The sequence below is a fragment of the Sceloporus occidentalis genome, unplaced genomic scaffold, assembly GCF_023333645.1.
Source record: "Sceloporus occidentalis isolate IW3139 unplaced genomic scaffold, rSceOcc1.0.p SCAF_14, whole genome shotgun sequence".
Lineage (NCBI taxonomy): Eukaryota > Metazoa > Chordata > Lepidosauria > Squamata > Phrynosomatidae > Sceloporus > Sceloporus occidentalis.
This window is the reverse complement of record NW_028316994.1, coordinates 13,789,103-13,805,876: the sequence shown is the minus strand read 5'-3', so window position 1 is coordinate 13,805,876 and position 16,774 is coordinate 13,789,103. Positions and strand designations below refer to the sequence as shown.

At 39.9% G+C, this 16,774-nt stretch overlaps 1 protein-coding gene across 1 annotated transcript in view; it reads right to left on the bottom strand.

Moving 5' to 3' along the window:
- Window positions 1–16,774, bottom strand: part of LOC149304136 (T cell receptor alpha chain MC.7.G5-like) — a 134,543-nt gene that overhangs the window by 8,277 nt on the left and 109,492 nt on the right. Inside the window, exons 3-4 of the mRNA XM_089479683.1 lie at window positions 10,036–10,086; window positions 2,937–3,017 (exon numbers count right to left, since the gene is read on the bottom strand). Of these exons, the coding sequence (XP_089335809.1) occupies window positions 2,937–3,017; window positions 10,036–10,086 (132 nt within the window). The remainder of the gene's footprint in view (window positions 1–2,936; window positions 3,018–10,035; window positions 10,087–16,774) is intronic.

The window sequence follows — 16,774 nt, the reverse complement described above, 5'->3', positions numbered from 1 at the left end:
TGATTTGCCAAGACCCTAAAATATGCCAACTTTGAGAGGCATTACCCCTCACAAGCACGTTGTTCAATCAGATTTGTATGTGTTTAGAAGGTCCTCATGACCTGAGTCCCTAAACATAGCTTATTTAGATTGTGCATAAATCTGGCTCTGGAAAAATGGCTGATACTTTGGAAACAAGACCAATGGATGAATGGGTCAATAGATGCCTCTTTGTATCAGAGCTTTCTGATGACATAAGGCCTGGATTCTACTAGTTATTCACAGCTAAAGTCAAGACAGTCAATTAGTTGTTGAACTATAAGGCCAAAAAATACACAAATCCCATTGTTTCAATGGGTCCCCTTTAGATGCAGCACTTATATTTTGGTGATGTCTCTTTTGTTTAACAAGTTCACCTCTTTGATCCGCAGAATCTGTGGATAAGGAGTGCTGACTTTAATTGTTTCACTATATGAATTCAATAATTATTTATTTATCTATCTGCCTATTGATTATTGTAAGCTGCTCTGGAGTGTGTATGTCTGAAGAGCAAGATTAACCCTGTTTTCAACAAAACTGGATAAATAAAACATAAACTGAAATGCAACATTCCAACTTGTCTGTAACTGGGATTTAATGAAAACAAACTTCCCACAAAGATGAAGACAGATCTATCAATACTTCTTTAACATTCGTGGGCAACATATAAATATATTTCCTTACCAGGGAGAACGATGAGTTTTGTTCCACTTCCAAATATGAGTTTATCCAATCCACCACCAATACTAACACAGTGAAAGACAACTTTACAAAATGGTGGCCTTCTGGAAGTTCCCAAGCATTGGATGCTACTTACTCTCTTTGTCATGTCTGAAAAAATGTATTAAATGTAGCATGTTTTTTTTTACATTGAAAGGTAGATTAGCAGTTCTATCTCGTTGTAATGGATATAGGTAAGTGAGTCCCAACACTGGGAAATTAGTCATTTCTTTAAGGTGCCTAGACAATTCATGGCAGATCCGAACTGACGACATATTTTTTGTGGGTTTTTTGCCATGTTCTGGAAGAGTTTAGTCCTGATGTTTCACCAGCAGCTGTGGCTGGCATCTTCAGGAATAAACTCTTCCAGAACATGGCATCATAGCCTGAAAAACCCACAAAAAACTATGGATGCCAGCCATGAAAGCCTTTGATTTCAATGATGGCATATGGTTCTGAGCACAATTGCTTGCCTTAGCCATAAAACTATATTTGACTTTGGAGATGAGGATCAATGTATTTGAGATGAATAGGATTGTTTTGTCTTTTGTTTTGTAGAGATTAATATTAATCCAGGGTGCTGCAGTGGAGTGTGCGTTCGGTGATGAAGCATAGAGTTCCTCATTGAACCAAGAACACACTGGATGACCTTGCCTTGGACCAATTTTTCTGTCTCTCGCTCCAACCTATTTCACAGGGTCTGAGGAAGTAGACTTAAGTCTATGAAAGCTCATGCTGCCAACTTCTTTATTTCAATTACTCTCAAAGGTGCTACAAGATCTCTCTACATACTGATACTACAGACTAACATGACTATATCTTTGAATTACTTACTGGATTAATTGGGGAGGAGAATCCATATCTACTGCCTTAAACTCGTAGAAGGAAAGGCAGGATAATCCAGTAGTAGTAGAAGTAGTAGTAAAAATACTTTTACAAAGCACTTTATGTTCAGCATCTTTTATGAAGTTTGCAGTGAGAAATAATTCCAAATACATGACTTCAACTCAAGAGATTAGGAAAAAAAGTTGGACAAAATGTGGCTGATCATATGTTATTGGGTTGCAGTTCTCAGCAACCTTTTATATTGGCTATGCTAGATAGAGTTGAGTGAAAGTCAGAATGCCAACAACATCTGAAAGGCCATATTTTGCCCATTTCAACTCAATGGTCTTCATTCTGTCTCAATAAAGTAGGGATCAAAGATCAGTGATTTCAAGTTCTGCAATAAAAAAGATCTACCCACCAAGAAAGGTAAATAATACAGTTTCCTGTATTTAACTTACTTGGCTTAACAATCACTTGAGTCCCATCTCCAAAGAAAAAACTGGCTGCTCCTCCTCCATAGTTCACACAATGGCTTAGTGTATAACAAAAAACCCAAATGTCACCTTTCTGAAAATAATAGGTGTACACACCAAAGTCGAAATTTAAAAACAGCAAGTTTACTTCAACAGTAGTTGGGAGTAACGGAATGAATCAAAGCAAGAGGTTGATTTAATCTAGACTGAGCTTTTCGTGGGCCACGTTTCTCTGTGTGCCAATAATCTCTCAAAACTGATTATGATCCATATTCCTTTTTATGTGGCCCACTGCTGGTGTAGGCCTATGCCTTTTTGGGGTGTGTGTGTGTTAATTAAGGAAAACTGTGCACAACCAAAAAAATCCTAATAAGTGGCTCAATGCTATGGAATTCTGGGATTTGTAGTATTGTGAGATATTTAGCTTTTTCTGTCAAAGAGCTCTGGTCCCACAACAAACTACAAATCCAGGATGCCATAGGATGGAGCCATGGCAATTAAAGCAGTGCCAAATTACATTATTTCTGCAGTGCAGATACAGCCCTTGTTCCATAATGGAAGATGTCTTCTGCGATAGATAAAAATTGACAGACCAACAGATAAGAGATAGATAGATAGATAGATAGATAGATAGATAGATAGATAGATAGATAGATAATCAATGAGAATAAAAAGAAAGAAACAGAGAAAGGGATATCATTCTTTGCTTAGTCTCATGAAGGATGTTTTTTTTAAATCCTCCCACCAGATATACAGTAAATGTAATTATAAATTAAAATTACTGAAGTTTCTGAAATGGATGGAGGCAAACATCCTACAAAAAAGGATGCAAGCAAACATTCTACAAATCCACCAGGATTTCTTTGAACATTGTCACATTTTAAAATGCCAACTTACCAGGGAGAACTAAAAGTTTGGTCCCACTTCCAAAAATGGCTTTGCCCCAGCTGCTACCAGTAGTAACACTGTGGGACACATCTTTACAAAATGGCAGCCAACAACTCATTCACCACAATGATTCTGCCTAGTCCAGCATAGCGCTTATTTTCACACTGAGCACAGTACCAATCTGCAGGTTTTTAAAAATGAGTTTCACTAAAATGTCAGAAAGAATTGCAGAGAATTGGGATGGTCTATTGTCTATGCCATAGAAGGAAAAACATCTGGTTAAGGAGACTCTGCCATGGCATAGCATTTTGGTGCATCAGGTTGACCAGATGGCATAACCACAAAGAAAGACAAGGCACTGCATCTAAATTCGTGCTTCTTAGTCATGCTTAAAATGGAGAACATTTTGAAACTCCTTCTGGATAGAAGGTTGAAATGTAGGCCATGTCCTGGAAAAGGAGGACAACAGGTCACTCTGGTCACCATTGGTTTTCTTGCTGAGGAGATTTAAAAAGCTGAAGTGGTGCATTTACTGGGCAGAGCAACCACAAAGAGGAGTTGATTGAGGCTGGGTCCGCATGGGCTAGAATACTCTTGGATCAGCCTGGTTTATTCCAAACCCAAGTATCACAAGTAGCCAGAAGAGGCAATGGGGAGGGATCTTGGGGGTTGAAATCCAACACTTGTATCACACAGTTTCTGGTCCCTGAATTGGAAAAAATGGCAGCTGAAGTGACTTACGGGGCACGAATTCAACATTGGAGGCAACGGCAATCCATTTTGAGACAAATGTCCATGGGATAAAATCAGCCTAACTTCCGAATTTGCACCCAATTCGATAGAAGTCAGGGAGTGGAGGCTGTGCGATATAGACCTTGGAGAGCCACAGTATGCCCCCCCCCCCAATTGCAGATGAAAAACCACTCAACCACTCAATTAGAAATGTCTAATTAACAAACTGTAAGCCGCTCTGATAGCCTTGGCTGAAGAGCGGGGTATAAATAAATATTATTATTATTATTAATCACACAGCTATCCTTTTAGCACGCTGATAATGAGAGTTCTCAAAAACTACCAAAATAGTGCTATATCATGTTGACGGTGCATTCTGGTAAATTTATGAAGCCCCAATCCTCAAATCAATTTTTATTTCTCTTGATGAAATATTATACCTATATACTTACTGGGTTTCACTAACAGCTTAGTTCCTTTGCCGAAGCTGAGCTTGTATCCTGCATCATAGTACGCACTGTGCTGTGCATCTTTTCAAAAACAGGTATACTACAAATGTGTCCCACAAAATTCTTACCTTTGTTACAGGTAAAACAGGGATTCTCATCCCTTTAGCAGTTTTAAACAAGGGGCCTAGGTTTGACACAGTTGTTCTACAAAATCTACAAGTCTGAAATAATTTTGTGTGTGTGCGCGCTTTGAGATGTTACATAGATATAATATATATAACATCTCAAAAAATTCCATTTAAATACTGGAAGCTAATTACAATGTAATCATATTTTAAAACTAGAGGCTGTTATCCCATGTTTGAAAATGCTCTTGAGAATGACCTTAAAGTGCATCCACACTACACTTAGAGTGGATCCACACTGCACAGCTACAGTAGTTTGAAACCAGTTTAATTACCAGGTCTCCACAGTATGGAATTCTGGGAGTAGAAATTTGATGAAGTAGCTGGCATACTGTATTGCAATCACAGTGCCAGAATTTGCTGGGAAGGAATTCAACGTACCCCTCATCAAACTACAAACCCAGAATACCATAGGATGAAGCCATGACAGTTAAAGCGGTATCAATGATAGAATTGTGTAGTCTGAATACTCTTTGGTTACACTTAAAATGGATCATTGCAATCTAAATAATTATGATTATTTAAGCCCCATTGATTTCAGCTGGTCTGGTCTAAAATGTCTTCTGGAGTCCTCTGTGCAATGGGGTGAATGACTTGTCACAAATGGCCATTCCCACAGAGCCTAATAATACTCATCCTGTACTCAACGCTCAACACAAAGACATGTAAAGTCATATCTTACCAGGGAGAACTATGAGTTTGGTCCCGCTTCCAAAAGTCACTTTGCTCCAACCAGTACCACTATTAACAATGTGCAGCACACCTTTACAAAATAGCGCCCCTCTGCTAATTTCTAAGCCTAGTTCTGCTCTATGGTTCACTCAGATTTTTAAATAGCCCCATCCCACAGTTTGTCTGCTTTTTAATGCTGTTCTCTAAATCAGGGGTGGAAATCATGTGGTCCTCCAGATGCTATTGTACTGTAACACCCAGTATCCCTCGTCACTGGCAATGTAGGCTAAGCAGATGGGAGATGAAGTCTACCAATGCTTGGAAAACTGCATCTTGCCCATTCCTGTTCTAACTTCAGAATTAAATTATCAGAGAGCTTAGTGTAGCTAAGAAACCCTAAGACACATACATAAATAGTTCAGCCCAAAGCTCAGGCCTTGCAAGACCTAAAATATATATTATTATTTGGAAGTTAACATAAATGCAAATGGAAGCTAAAGTCTTCTACCCAACATGAATCTGGGCCCAACCTCATGGACTGCATGAACTCCTACAAAACCTTTATAAAAGTGGACATCTAACCCCAATAGCCCTAAACATAAGGACATGAAAAAATGTCAACTTACTAGGGAGAACAAGGAGTTTGGTTCCACTTCCAAATGTGATTTTGCCCCATCCACTACCAGTATTAACACTGTGAGACTGGCCTTTACAAAATGGTGCATGATTTCCACTAGCATTCCAGTCATTTCCATTCTTCCATTTAAAAAATAATTAAACACACAAACTGCTTATTCGAATAGCTGCCTCTTTCCTTATTTTTTTTTTCACTCTTCTTCAAAGTACAGTCTCCCCTCCATTTTCACAGACTTGGAATCTGCATCCCTTGCCCATTCGTGGGTGGCAAACGGAGGGGGACAAAATGAGGCACGTACCACCATTCAAGCCAATGGGGCTTGAATATCGATGATTTTCCATTTTCGGGGGGGGGGGGTGGATCCCCTGCAAAAACACTGGGGCAACTTTAGCAATAAATCAAATAATAAATATAAAACAGAGAAACCTGTCGCCCTACAGTTATTTGGTTTCTCTTGGGTCCCATCAACTATAGCCAGTCTGGCCAATGGTAGGCTATGATGGGAGTAGCAGCATGTCAACATTTGGAGGGCCAAAGATTCTCTGTTTCATATGAAAAGGTTGGTATAGTTTCTTGGTTCTAATACTTTCTTGGTCTTAGCACACTGTTCTTACTAATCCTAAAACAGATGCTCATTTGTTGGTTATATGTAAAATATTGGGAACAAATACATTCAGTTACACCAAACTGATTAGAGTCTCACACTCATTAAAAGTGCATTACTGTCCTTGTCTCAGACTTAGGTATGTATTGAAAAAGCACACTGTTTGACCAGGCCACTTGCAGGGGTATCCACACTGCAGAAACAGAGCAGTTTAACACCATTTTAATGACCATGACTCTATCCTACAGGATCCTAGGATTTAGATTTGGTGAAGTACCAGTGTGGAATAATGGTTTGAATGTTGGACTATGGCTCCTGGAGAGCAGTGTTCAATCCCTGTTTGGCCACGGAAAGCCACTGGGTGACCTTAGGCAAGTCACACATTCTCAGCCTCAGGGGAAGGCAATGACAAACCTCTGAACAAATCTTGCCAAGAAAACCCTATGATTGTTTCATCTTAGGGTCACCATAAATCAGAAACAACTGGAAGGCAGACAACACACAAAGGCATCAGAGCTCCCTGATAGACCAGGCTGGATATCTCACTAAACTTCAAATCCAAGCATTCTACAGAATGAAGCCATGATAGTTAAAGTGGTCAAACTGCTTTGTTTCTGCAGTGTGGCTGAGTGTTATCCAACAGTCTAAAGGGACTATTTGTACTGAGCATTTATGCCCTGAGATCAATTTTCTATTCCTCCTGCTGGATACTTTTAACTGTATGTGCTCACTGGATTTCACAAAGGCTTTTGTTCCTTTTCCAGACTGGTGGTTGCATCCTACATCATACTGCCCACCATCCTACACATACTTTCAAACCCTAATTCATGCAAAAGAAACAAAATGCCCTTTCCCTACTTTTTCCTTGGGGACCATCTTCCATTCACAACAGTGACTAAGTGCACTAGAAAACTTGAGTGTGTCAAAGAACCATGCAACTATGTCTGTAGGGCCAAGGGAATTCTAATGTTCTTAGCCCTTATCAGATGAGTCTGGAACTGGGGGTCTTCAGCACTGGGCGGTTCGAATTCACGTTATTTCGCACAATACCATCATACCAGCATTCGAATGGCCCAATCCGAACTCACGTGAATGCGCGAGATGCCGAACTGAATGCGTACTGGCTCCTCTTTTTGGAGCGTGTTGGCCAGTGCGCTGATAAGGGGATTGGCAATATCCTGGATTGGGGCTCTGTTCGATCTCAGTGCGAATGGCTCTGGTGTGACTACCCAATCCTGAATTCCATCGCAAGACCCCCAGATTCCAATTTTAACTTCCGGTGGGTCTTTCCTCTTGCCGGTTCCAGGGAAGCGGGGGGGGGGCGGTTCCAGCGGCCTCCTCTTCCTCCTCCCGGCTTGGGAGCCAGCATAAGCTGCATCCCAAGAAGGGAAGAGGCGCGGGGGGGCGCTGGAATCGTGGTTCCGGCAGCCTCCTCCTCCTCCTCCCGGCTTGGGAGCCAGCATAGGCTGCATCCCAAGAAGGGAAGAGGCGCGGGGGCCGCTGGAACGGCGGCGATCGCCGCGATTCTAGCGGCCCCGCGCCTGTTCCCTTCTTGGGATGCAGCTTATGCTGGCTCCCAAGCCGGGAGGAGGAGGAGGAAAAAAGCATCCCCATTTACTTAGATGGCCATCCAGCCTCTTTGACAGCCGCTGGAACTGGTCCTCCCCCCCCCCCAGAATACATATTCACACACTCACACACACACACGTACAACCGGGCATTGCTAATTTGTTGCAAGGGAAGGTCATGGTAACGTTAAAACCAAGCAGGAATGTAGAGAGGAAACAGAGAGGAATGTAGAGAGGGCACGTTGTATCGCGATTGTTAATGTGCATGAGCTGGCTCTCCAGCTGTTTACCGGGCTGTCATGACGTGACCTCCCCTTTCACCCCGGAAGCGTTTAAGGTTGCAACCCATGCAGGGCACCACTGAGCATGTGCGAGGGGGCCGATACGAATCGGCCAATCCTCATGTTGAGCACCGGTGTGACAAAACATTCTGCACTGAATGCACTTCGCGCGAATGCGTATTGGCCAATTTGAATCATACCAATTCGGAGGGGCTCCCAGGTATGATGGTATTGTGCGAAATAACGTGAATTCGAACCGCCCAGTGCTGAAGACCCCCAGTTCCAGACTCATCTGATAAGGGCTTTTGACTGATATACTTCATTCATACCTTAGGAAGCCATATCTCACACACACACACCTCCATGAGTACCTTGAAAGACTGCGATTGAGCATGTGGGGAACTGCAATTTTTAAAAACAACGAATACTCATACACAATTCCATTTGCGATATACACACCCTGGTTGTGCAAACATCCCATAAAATCATGGGGATGGGGTTAAATGTATGTGTTCCTATATCTACAGCAAAATCATCTTCTAATGTAGCTATTACCTTTTTCTAACTTCACTATTATATGTTCTACCACTCTATTAAATTTTGTGGAAAGTATAAGAGATTGGACCCAGACTTCATACTGAGAGCAGGAAGACTTGAGTTAGTCATGATTAAGTTAAATTTCACTTATTTGCTTTTGCTCTAAGTATGATTACATCAGGGTCCAATCCAAGATTTATGAGAAGAATCACCAATGATGGGAAGATGTTTAATTCAGCAGAAATAACTACCATTTGAATATTATTTGCCATGTCTTCCCAATATATCCATGGTCATTGGCAATCCGTTTCCAGGGAAAGCAAACAAAATGCAGAAATTCTTTAATCAAACGTAATGCACACATCTTACTTGGTTCAACATGAAGCCTGGTCCCACTTCCAAAGATGACTTTGTAGCTACCTGTATTCACACAGTGTTTGCTATTGTGACAAAAACTATCAGTCAGAAGGTTCAATTCATTCTTTCTATCGTAATGTGGACAGTATCTACCATATTTTTCATCTATATTCCTGAGACATTTTAGTCATATGTCAAGAGAAGCAACAATTTACTTGCTTTCTGCCCCAAATCTCCAATCACATCTCCATTTTATCCTGATTTCTATTGTCACAATACATTTTATTCCATTGCATCTTTTTAACATGCAGTCTCTGCACTTTTCTCCCCTAATTTCCATCCATCCATCCATCCATGGGATGGATGGAAATCTTATGGGATGTTGTTATTGTTGTTTTTATAGTCAGATCTTCCTTGAAGCTTCCTGAACATAAATCAAGTGGATGGCACTCATCTAAATAAATTCAACTGGCATCAACAATTTGACAGTCAAAAGTAGATATAACCATGCAATAGATTTCAGTCTTGCAACAAATCCAGTTATTTGTTTCTAAAAACAGTATCCTCAATCCTATTAGTTAGTCCCAAGTAGAGAAGGATGGTGGAATCAATCGCTGAATGCGGAGTCAATGCAAATCCCATTAATCCAATGGATTTAGTTGGGACTAAGAGCAGGATTCAGGTTAGAGGGTTCAGACTATACTTAATCATTCTTATAGGAGACTGGGTGAAAATGTGGGGAAGGTGCGCCATATGTGACTCCATCTTCCTGTCAGAAACCTACTATAAAGATTTTAGACTGTGGCTAGATGGGGTGAAGGATGGTTAAATGGTGAACCACAGCTACAAAGTGGAAATGAAGCAGTTTGCTTTTGTACAATCTTTTTATGGTCCATCCATTGTTCCCAACATACAATTCCCTCTAGGTATAAAGATCTAGTGAAATGATATTTCACAGCCTCTATGATCAAAGAAGCACATGGCAGACCCCAACTCAATAAAGGACTAAGTTGTGGAATTAATCAAGAAGTCACATAAAAGTCTTACTCATAACAAACATGGGTATAGACCAGAATGACAGCTTACCAGGAATAACAACAACTTTGGTCCCACTTCCAAATATGATTTTCCATCCATCTGTGTTAACACTGTGAAATCCACCTTTACAAAATGGTGGCTCTGTGAGACATGGCCTACAACATGCTACCTAACCTCATGATATTATGTACAGACAAATATGAGCATATACTTCTGCTTCAGGACCCATAGTGTTCTTGCAGGAATTGATAAAAGTATTTTGTTCCATAACAGAAAGATCTCTTGTCAGGATAGATAGCATTCAACAAGGAATGCAGTGGTAAATTGAAAAAGGGGTGTAATAAGGTAGAAGAGGTGAGGAAAAGTCTTCTCATTCTGCCTCTGTGTGTATCTACACTGTACATACTTACCAGCTTCATTCCACTTTAACTGCAGTGGTTCCATCCTACAAAATTCTAGGATTCATAGTTTGATGAGAGACTTCCATTTTTCTGCTAGCTAGCTGTAATGCACTCCCTTGAATTAAATAAACATGAACATTGTAGTGCTAATACACCATGCACAAGACCACACTCATCCACTCCAAAGAGTCATTCTCTCACAAAACTGAATTTTGAAACCTATCATAGCATGATGATTTGAAACTAAGCATCCCATGCACTTCACAGGTAAAGGAAGAGTGGTTCTAAAATTTCAATTATTTTGTGGAATGAAATCAACATATAATTCTCACAAGGATAAATATGGCATTACAAGCATTTCCTTAAACATGAACAGGAACAAAAATGAGGACTCACCAGGATGAACTACAAGTTTGGTCCCACCTCCAAATATGACTTTGTCATATCCACTAACACTATGCACCATACCTTTACAAAATGGTGGCCTTCAGATTGTTCCTGGTCTCTTGGTCATTTGTAAAAAAATCTACCCAATAATAACTTGTAATTTCACAAACAAATTTGTTTTCTCTAAAATTCAGATGATCCACCTCCAAATTTGCTTACACCAACAAGACTGATGATAAACTAATGTGCTTATAGGCTACATGTAAGCACACATAAACTGGCCGTAGGATTTCAGGGATCCATCCAAACATCTCATCTGTTCTTGAAACACTCCAGTTTTCATATGGATAGATATCTCTTTTCCCATAAGACAATCCCCTATTCCTTTCCACCACAAGATCAATGAATTTTATTTCCATAGTCAACTTGGAGCTAGCCTTTTCTTTGGAACTACGAGACATCCAAACTCAAATGAGCTCCATATTTATATCATCAAGACCTAGCTAAGCATGAATGGAGGGGAACAGGTTGTTGGATGAGAAAGTAAGTACAGACAGCCTTCCACATTTGCGGCTTTGATTATTGGCAGATTTGATTATTTGTTAATTTGATCAATAAGTTCTCTCTAGGAATCTCTAGGTCCTCCAGCATGACGCTATGGTCAATTTCCACCAGATATTGGATCAAGAGATACCTAGAGAGAACAGAACTCTATGCATTTGTAGGTCTTCCAGCACAATTCTATGATCAACGTATGGCAGAAGTTGGCCATAGAGTTGTGCTGGAGGCTGTAGAGATTCCTAGAGAGGTGTTCTCTGAGGTTAAAAAAAAGTATTCTTGTTTTTGGTTTTGTTTTGTTTTTAATTTGAGATTTTTCCAATTTCACAGGCATCCCACATCTCTAACCCCAGCAAACGTGGAGGGCCTGCTGTATAGACATGGAGAAACTGTGATCCTTCAGATGTTGTTGGACTGCAGGTTCCATTACTGACCCTGTTGGATGGAACTGAGGGGAGTTGGAATCCAACAATATATGGAAGACCAGAGGTTCCCCACTGTCGCATTATAGACTGGGACTTAAGATCTGCTTTAGTGAAATAAATGGCTTGAGAGCATCCCATTCTATGGGTTTGTTTATTGTTCTCACTTTGAACAGAAGGCCAGCACCATGTCTGAAGCTATTTCTTACTCTTGAGCTATATAATGAGTTGTTTTGTAAGGCACATCTATTTGAAGGTGGCTTGCCTTGCTCATTGCACCACAAATGGATGCTGTTGAGAAATATGTGTTCAGGCTGTCTGGGACCAAAAATGCTCTTCATGACCTAAAACGTAGGATTAATCCTGACTAGAGTAAACCCACTGTGACAAATCAATGTTACTTATGTATTGACTCACTATAGCACAAGCGATTCAATGGCTACTTGGCATTAATCAACAGGATTCAGGCCAATGTGTCCAAGTTATCATAGCTGGAATCTTCAAAATGCCAGCCACAGATACTGGTGAAACATCAGGAATAAACTCTTCTAGAACATGGCCACATTAGTCTGAAAAACCCACAAAAAATCTTGTCTACAAAAGAAAATAAGCTGTGAAACTTACTGGGATTCACCTTCAGGAATGTTCCTTTCCCCCAAACCATCTTATATCCACTTGTATACCCACAGTGATTCATAGTTCCTCAAAAACCTCCAGACATAGTCAGTCTTCAGTACCTGATATCTTGTAAGGGTTAGATAATAAGGAAAAGCTGAAACAACATCCCACTTTTACTCAAAATTCAGTGAGAATTATTGGTACTATGTAACACATTGCACAAAAACAATGATAGATAGATGATAGATAGACAGACAGACAGACAGACAGACAGACGGGTCCCTTTCTCCTTCACTGGTGCATGCATTTATGTCTATATTAATAATGATACCAATTTTGGAAATGATATAGATATATTTTAATAGCAGGTGAAGGAGAGAGGAAGACCTAAATGGGCTCCAAAGCTGTGGGGATGGCTTTGAGGAGATTAACAATGCTTTATAAACTAGCACCTTCTTTCTATTTCTGTAGGATTTGGGGGAGAGGAGGGAGTTGATTCAAATCAATTGATTTGAAAGTGGTACTGGAGAAGAGTACTGACCTATGGATAGCCAAAAGGCAAACAAATGGGCCATAGAACAGATCAAGCTAGAAATCTCTCTGGAAGCCAAGATGATTAAGTTGAGACTGTTGTACTTCGGCACAACTCATTGGAAAAGACAATAAGGCTAGGAAGGGTGATGGGATGTAGAAAGAAAGGAAGTCCGCATGCTGGATGATGATGATGATGATGATGATGATGATGATGATGATGATGATGATGATGATGATGATTTCTTAATCCATTTTAGAAATAGATTCTATCATCCATCTTAGAGATGGATGGGGTCTATTAAAGAGGTCATGGGTATGAATTTACAGGACCTAAGCAGAGCAGTAGAAGATAGGAGTCTTGGAAATGTCTCATCCACAGGGTTACCTTGAGTTGAGATCAACTCAAAGGCTTTTAACAACAACAACAACAACAACAACAACAAGGGTTTATAGATGACCAGGGAAGGTCAGGGAGATAGCCTGAACTATTATTACATTGCCAAAATGAAAGGAATGAAACTCACTTGGTTTTACAATCAGTCTAGTCCCACTTCCAAAGGTTACCTTCCAGTTGCCACTAGTAGACTCACAGTGCTTCCTGCCCTGACAAAAATTGCTGAGGCACAAGGAGAACCCAGAGGAAAGAGCTGAACAAAGGAATGGTATAAGGACAAGGTACTGGAGTGAAAGCTTTCATCATTTTTCACAGGCTTCTTCAATCATGGGGCTTCCTTGCATCTTGCTTTCTTCTCCTCCCTCCCTGGTTCCATTCATGGTCCACCAGGGATTGAATAACCTGTTTTGTTCTACTCTGCACCCATTGCTTAGCCTTGGGCACTTGGGCCCTATTCCTGGTTACAGATAGAACAGTGATAATTTGGGAAATGGAGTTTTAAAAAAGTTTCAAAACAAATTCATGGTTCACTAATTTTTGAAAGGAAGAACAATCTTTATGAAGAATATCCTAGAGAAGGGTTTTGGGAAATTAAAGAAGAGCATGGCTTTACAAACAGTTAGAAAAGTATATTCTGAGACCACATGAAATTGCTGAACTAAAGACCGAGAACCCACCCAAATATTTGGGGCAATGGATGGGGCAATTTTTGAGCGTCTCAAATAAATTAATAAACTGCATGCAAATATAGCAATTTAGCTTCCTCCAATCCTCAACAAACAGTGGGTTTTGGATGAAAATTGCACAAAAAGTGTGACTAGTAGTGACAAAATATCACTTCTGGTGTTGACCAGATGCAGCACTGCAGTAGGACAGGGATGTCAACTGTCCCCAATTCCTGAATAGTTGCTTACGCTTGCTTTAAAAAAAGAAGTATTCATATTCATATTCCCTCGAGTGCAACACAAATATTGTTTAGGGTATTCACCACACAAAAACACAGCCTTTTAAAAAAAATAATGCCACTGTCATTTCAAATTAGACAAAATCATGAATTACAAGACTTTCTAATCTCTTCTACACCATTTGTGCCTCTCTGTACAGAGAGAGGTTATCTTAAAACACAAACATCAAGAGGATAAATAATAAGAGGAAGCTATTGTTTTCCTTCTCTGAATATACCTATTCTTGTATTCATATTGTTTATAAAAATGATAAGGTAACAAGAAAAGCAAGAATTCTCTCCCCCAAAATTGGGATTGCTGCTAAAAAATCTTATGGTGATATTTCTCTCTCTCAAGGTTGAGTCGCCCTTATCCAAAATTTTAGGGACCAGAAGCGTTTTGGATTTCAGGTGGTTTGTTTGTTTGTTTGTTTGTTTGTGAGGGGTTTTTGATATGTGTGGGTTTTTTGGTTTGTATTTTGGGGTACCTCTATTTGCATCTATTTACCTAATGAGATATCTTGGAGATGGGGCCCAAATATAAACACAAAATTCATTTATGTTTTATAAACGCCTCCTACACCGAGCCTGAAGGTAATTTTATACAATAATTTTTTTAATAAGTTTGTGCATAAAACAAAGTTTGTGTACGATGGATCATTAGAATGCAATAATGTTTTATGTCAGCCACTTATGAAAAAGTCTTGGTTTTTGGAGTATTTTGAATTTCTGAATTTGGATAAGGGACACTCAACCTGTAATCATATATATCATATAATCATAAAGTATTTTTTGTCCATTTCACATAATGGAGGGAGAGGACAAACCATCCCACTTACTTGGATTCACATTCAGAATGGTTCCTTTGCCAAAGATCAGCTTCCGCCCGCCTGTATATGCCCACAGTGATCCATAGCCTCTCAAAAACCTCTAGTATTTTGCCATCTATGACTATATTCCATCTCCTATAGATTGTAACAATGAAAGAGATGAAAGGGAAGTACACAGAAGGTTGGACCTGTGGAATTTTTAAAATTCATTCCTGAACCTGGGCTGTAGCCACATGGCACTATTGAGGCAGTTTGATACTACTTTCATTATGACTCCTAGGATTTGTAGTTTGGTGAATGCACTCACAGTTCTCCACTGCAGCATGAGAGCAGCCAAATGGAGAGAACTAGTGCCTTTCAAATATCCAAATCCTAGGATGGTGCAGTTAAAAATAGTAGGTATCTAAATACTATAATTATATAGTGTGGATTTACTCGCAGAAAGGGATATGCCCTAAATTTCACAAACTCCTGTATCACATTTTTGGAAACTCAGATTTTGAGACTTTTTGCTTTCCAAATAGCTGTACGCAAATTTAGGAAAGTGAACCCCCAGTTTAGTTAGGCCCACAGAGTTGGAAGAGAACCCAAGGGCCATCCAATCTCACTCCATGAAGGAACATAGAATCAAAGCACTTCCGGCAGATGGCCATGCAGCCTCTGTTTAGTTGGGATTGTTGCTCCACCACACTCTAGTGCAGTGTGTTCCACAGTCAAACAGCTCTTACCATCAGGAAGTTCTTCCTAATGTTTAGGTGGAATCTCTTTTTCTGTGGTTTGAATCTATTGCTCCATGTCCTATTCTCTGGAGCTGCAGAAAAGATATTTGTCCCATGTTCTGTCTTACATTACTTCACATATTTAAATAGGGCTATCATATCCCTTCCTTTAGTTCCTTTTAACAATGGACAGCAAAAGAATCTAGTGGCACCTTAAAGACTAACACTTTTATTCAACCATGCACTTTCATGGGTTATAAGTCATTATACGTTATAAGTCATCATATGGATGAAGTGCTCTCCAGATGAAGAAAGTGGATGACAGACCACTTCTAGATCATGCCATAATAAAACTATTGGCCCATCAGATAATCCTCTGCTACAGTCCGGTTAAATTTTTAATCCTTGGATTGAAATCAACTAGGGATGCTTTACACTTATGACTGTCCACTGTTGGATCTGAGGGTCTGATCCAATAAAACAGGTTTTAAGATCATGTTTCCAACCATTTTCATATTAAAGGAAAGTTTAAAAAGTCTAGGAGCAGACACATTCCCTTTGCCCAAGTTAGATTTGTTTCTAGAATGCATAACATCACAGTGATCACTTACAGTGGTCCTTGGTTTACCTTCACTTGCACCTTCACTTGTCTAACATACTTACTGGAGATTCATCAAAAGTACTCCTTTCTCTGCAGAGGTAAAGGTCTGCAGGGAATTTATTTCTTGGAAGAAGTTAAGGCATGAAACTTACTTGGTGTGACAACGAGCCTAGTCCCACTTCCAAAGGTTAGCTTACTGAAACTGCCTGTAGACCCACAGTGTTTTCTGCCTTAGCAAAAAATTGCTCTATGTAGATAAAGCCGAATTTGGAAATGTTACTTTTCTGGACTGCAACTTCCAAAATCCCCAATCCTCTGGGCGCTATAATAAAAAAAACACTAGACGACATTGAGTCTAGAGTGGAATTGAGGATCAAGAG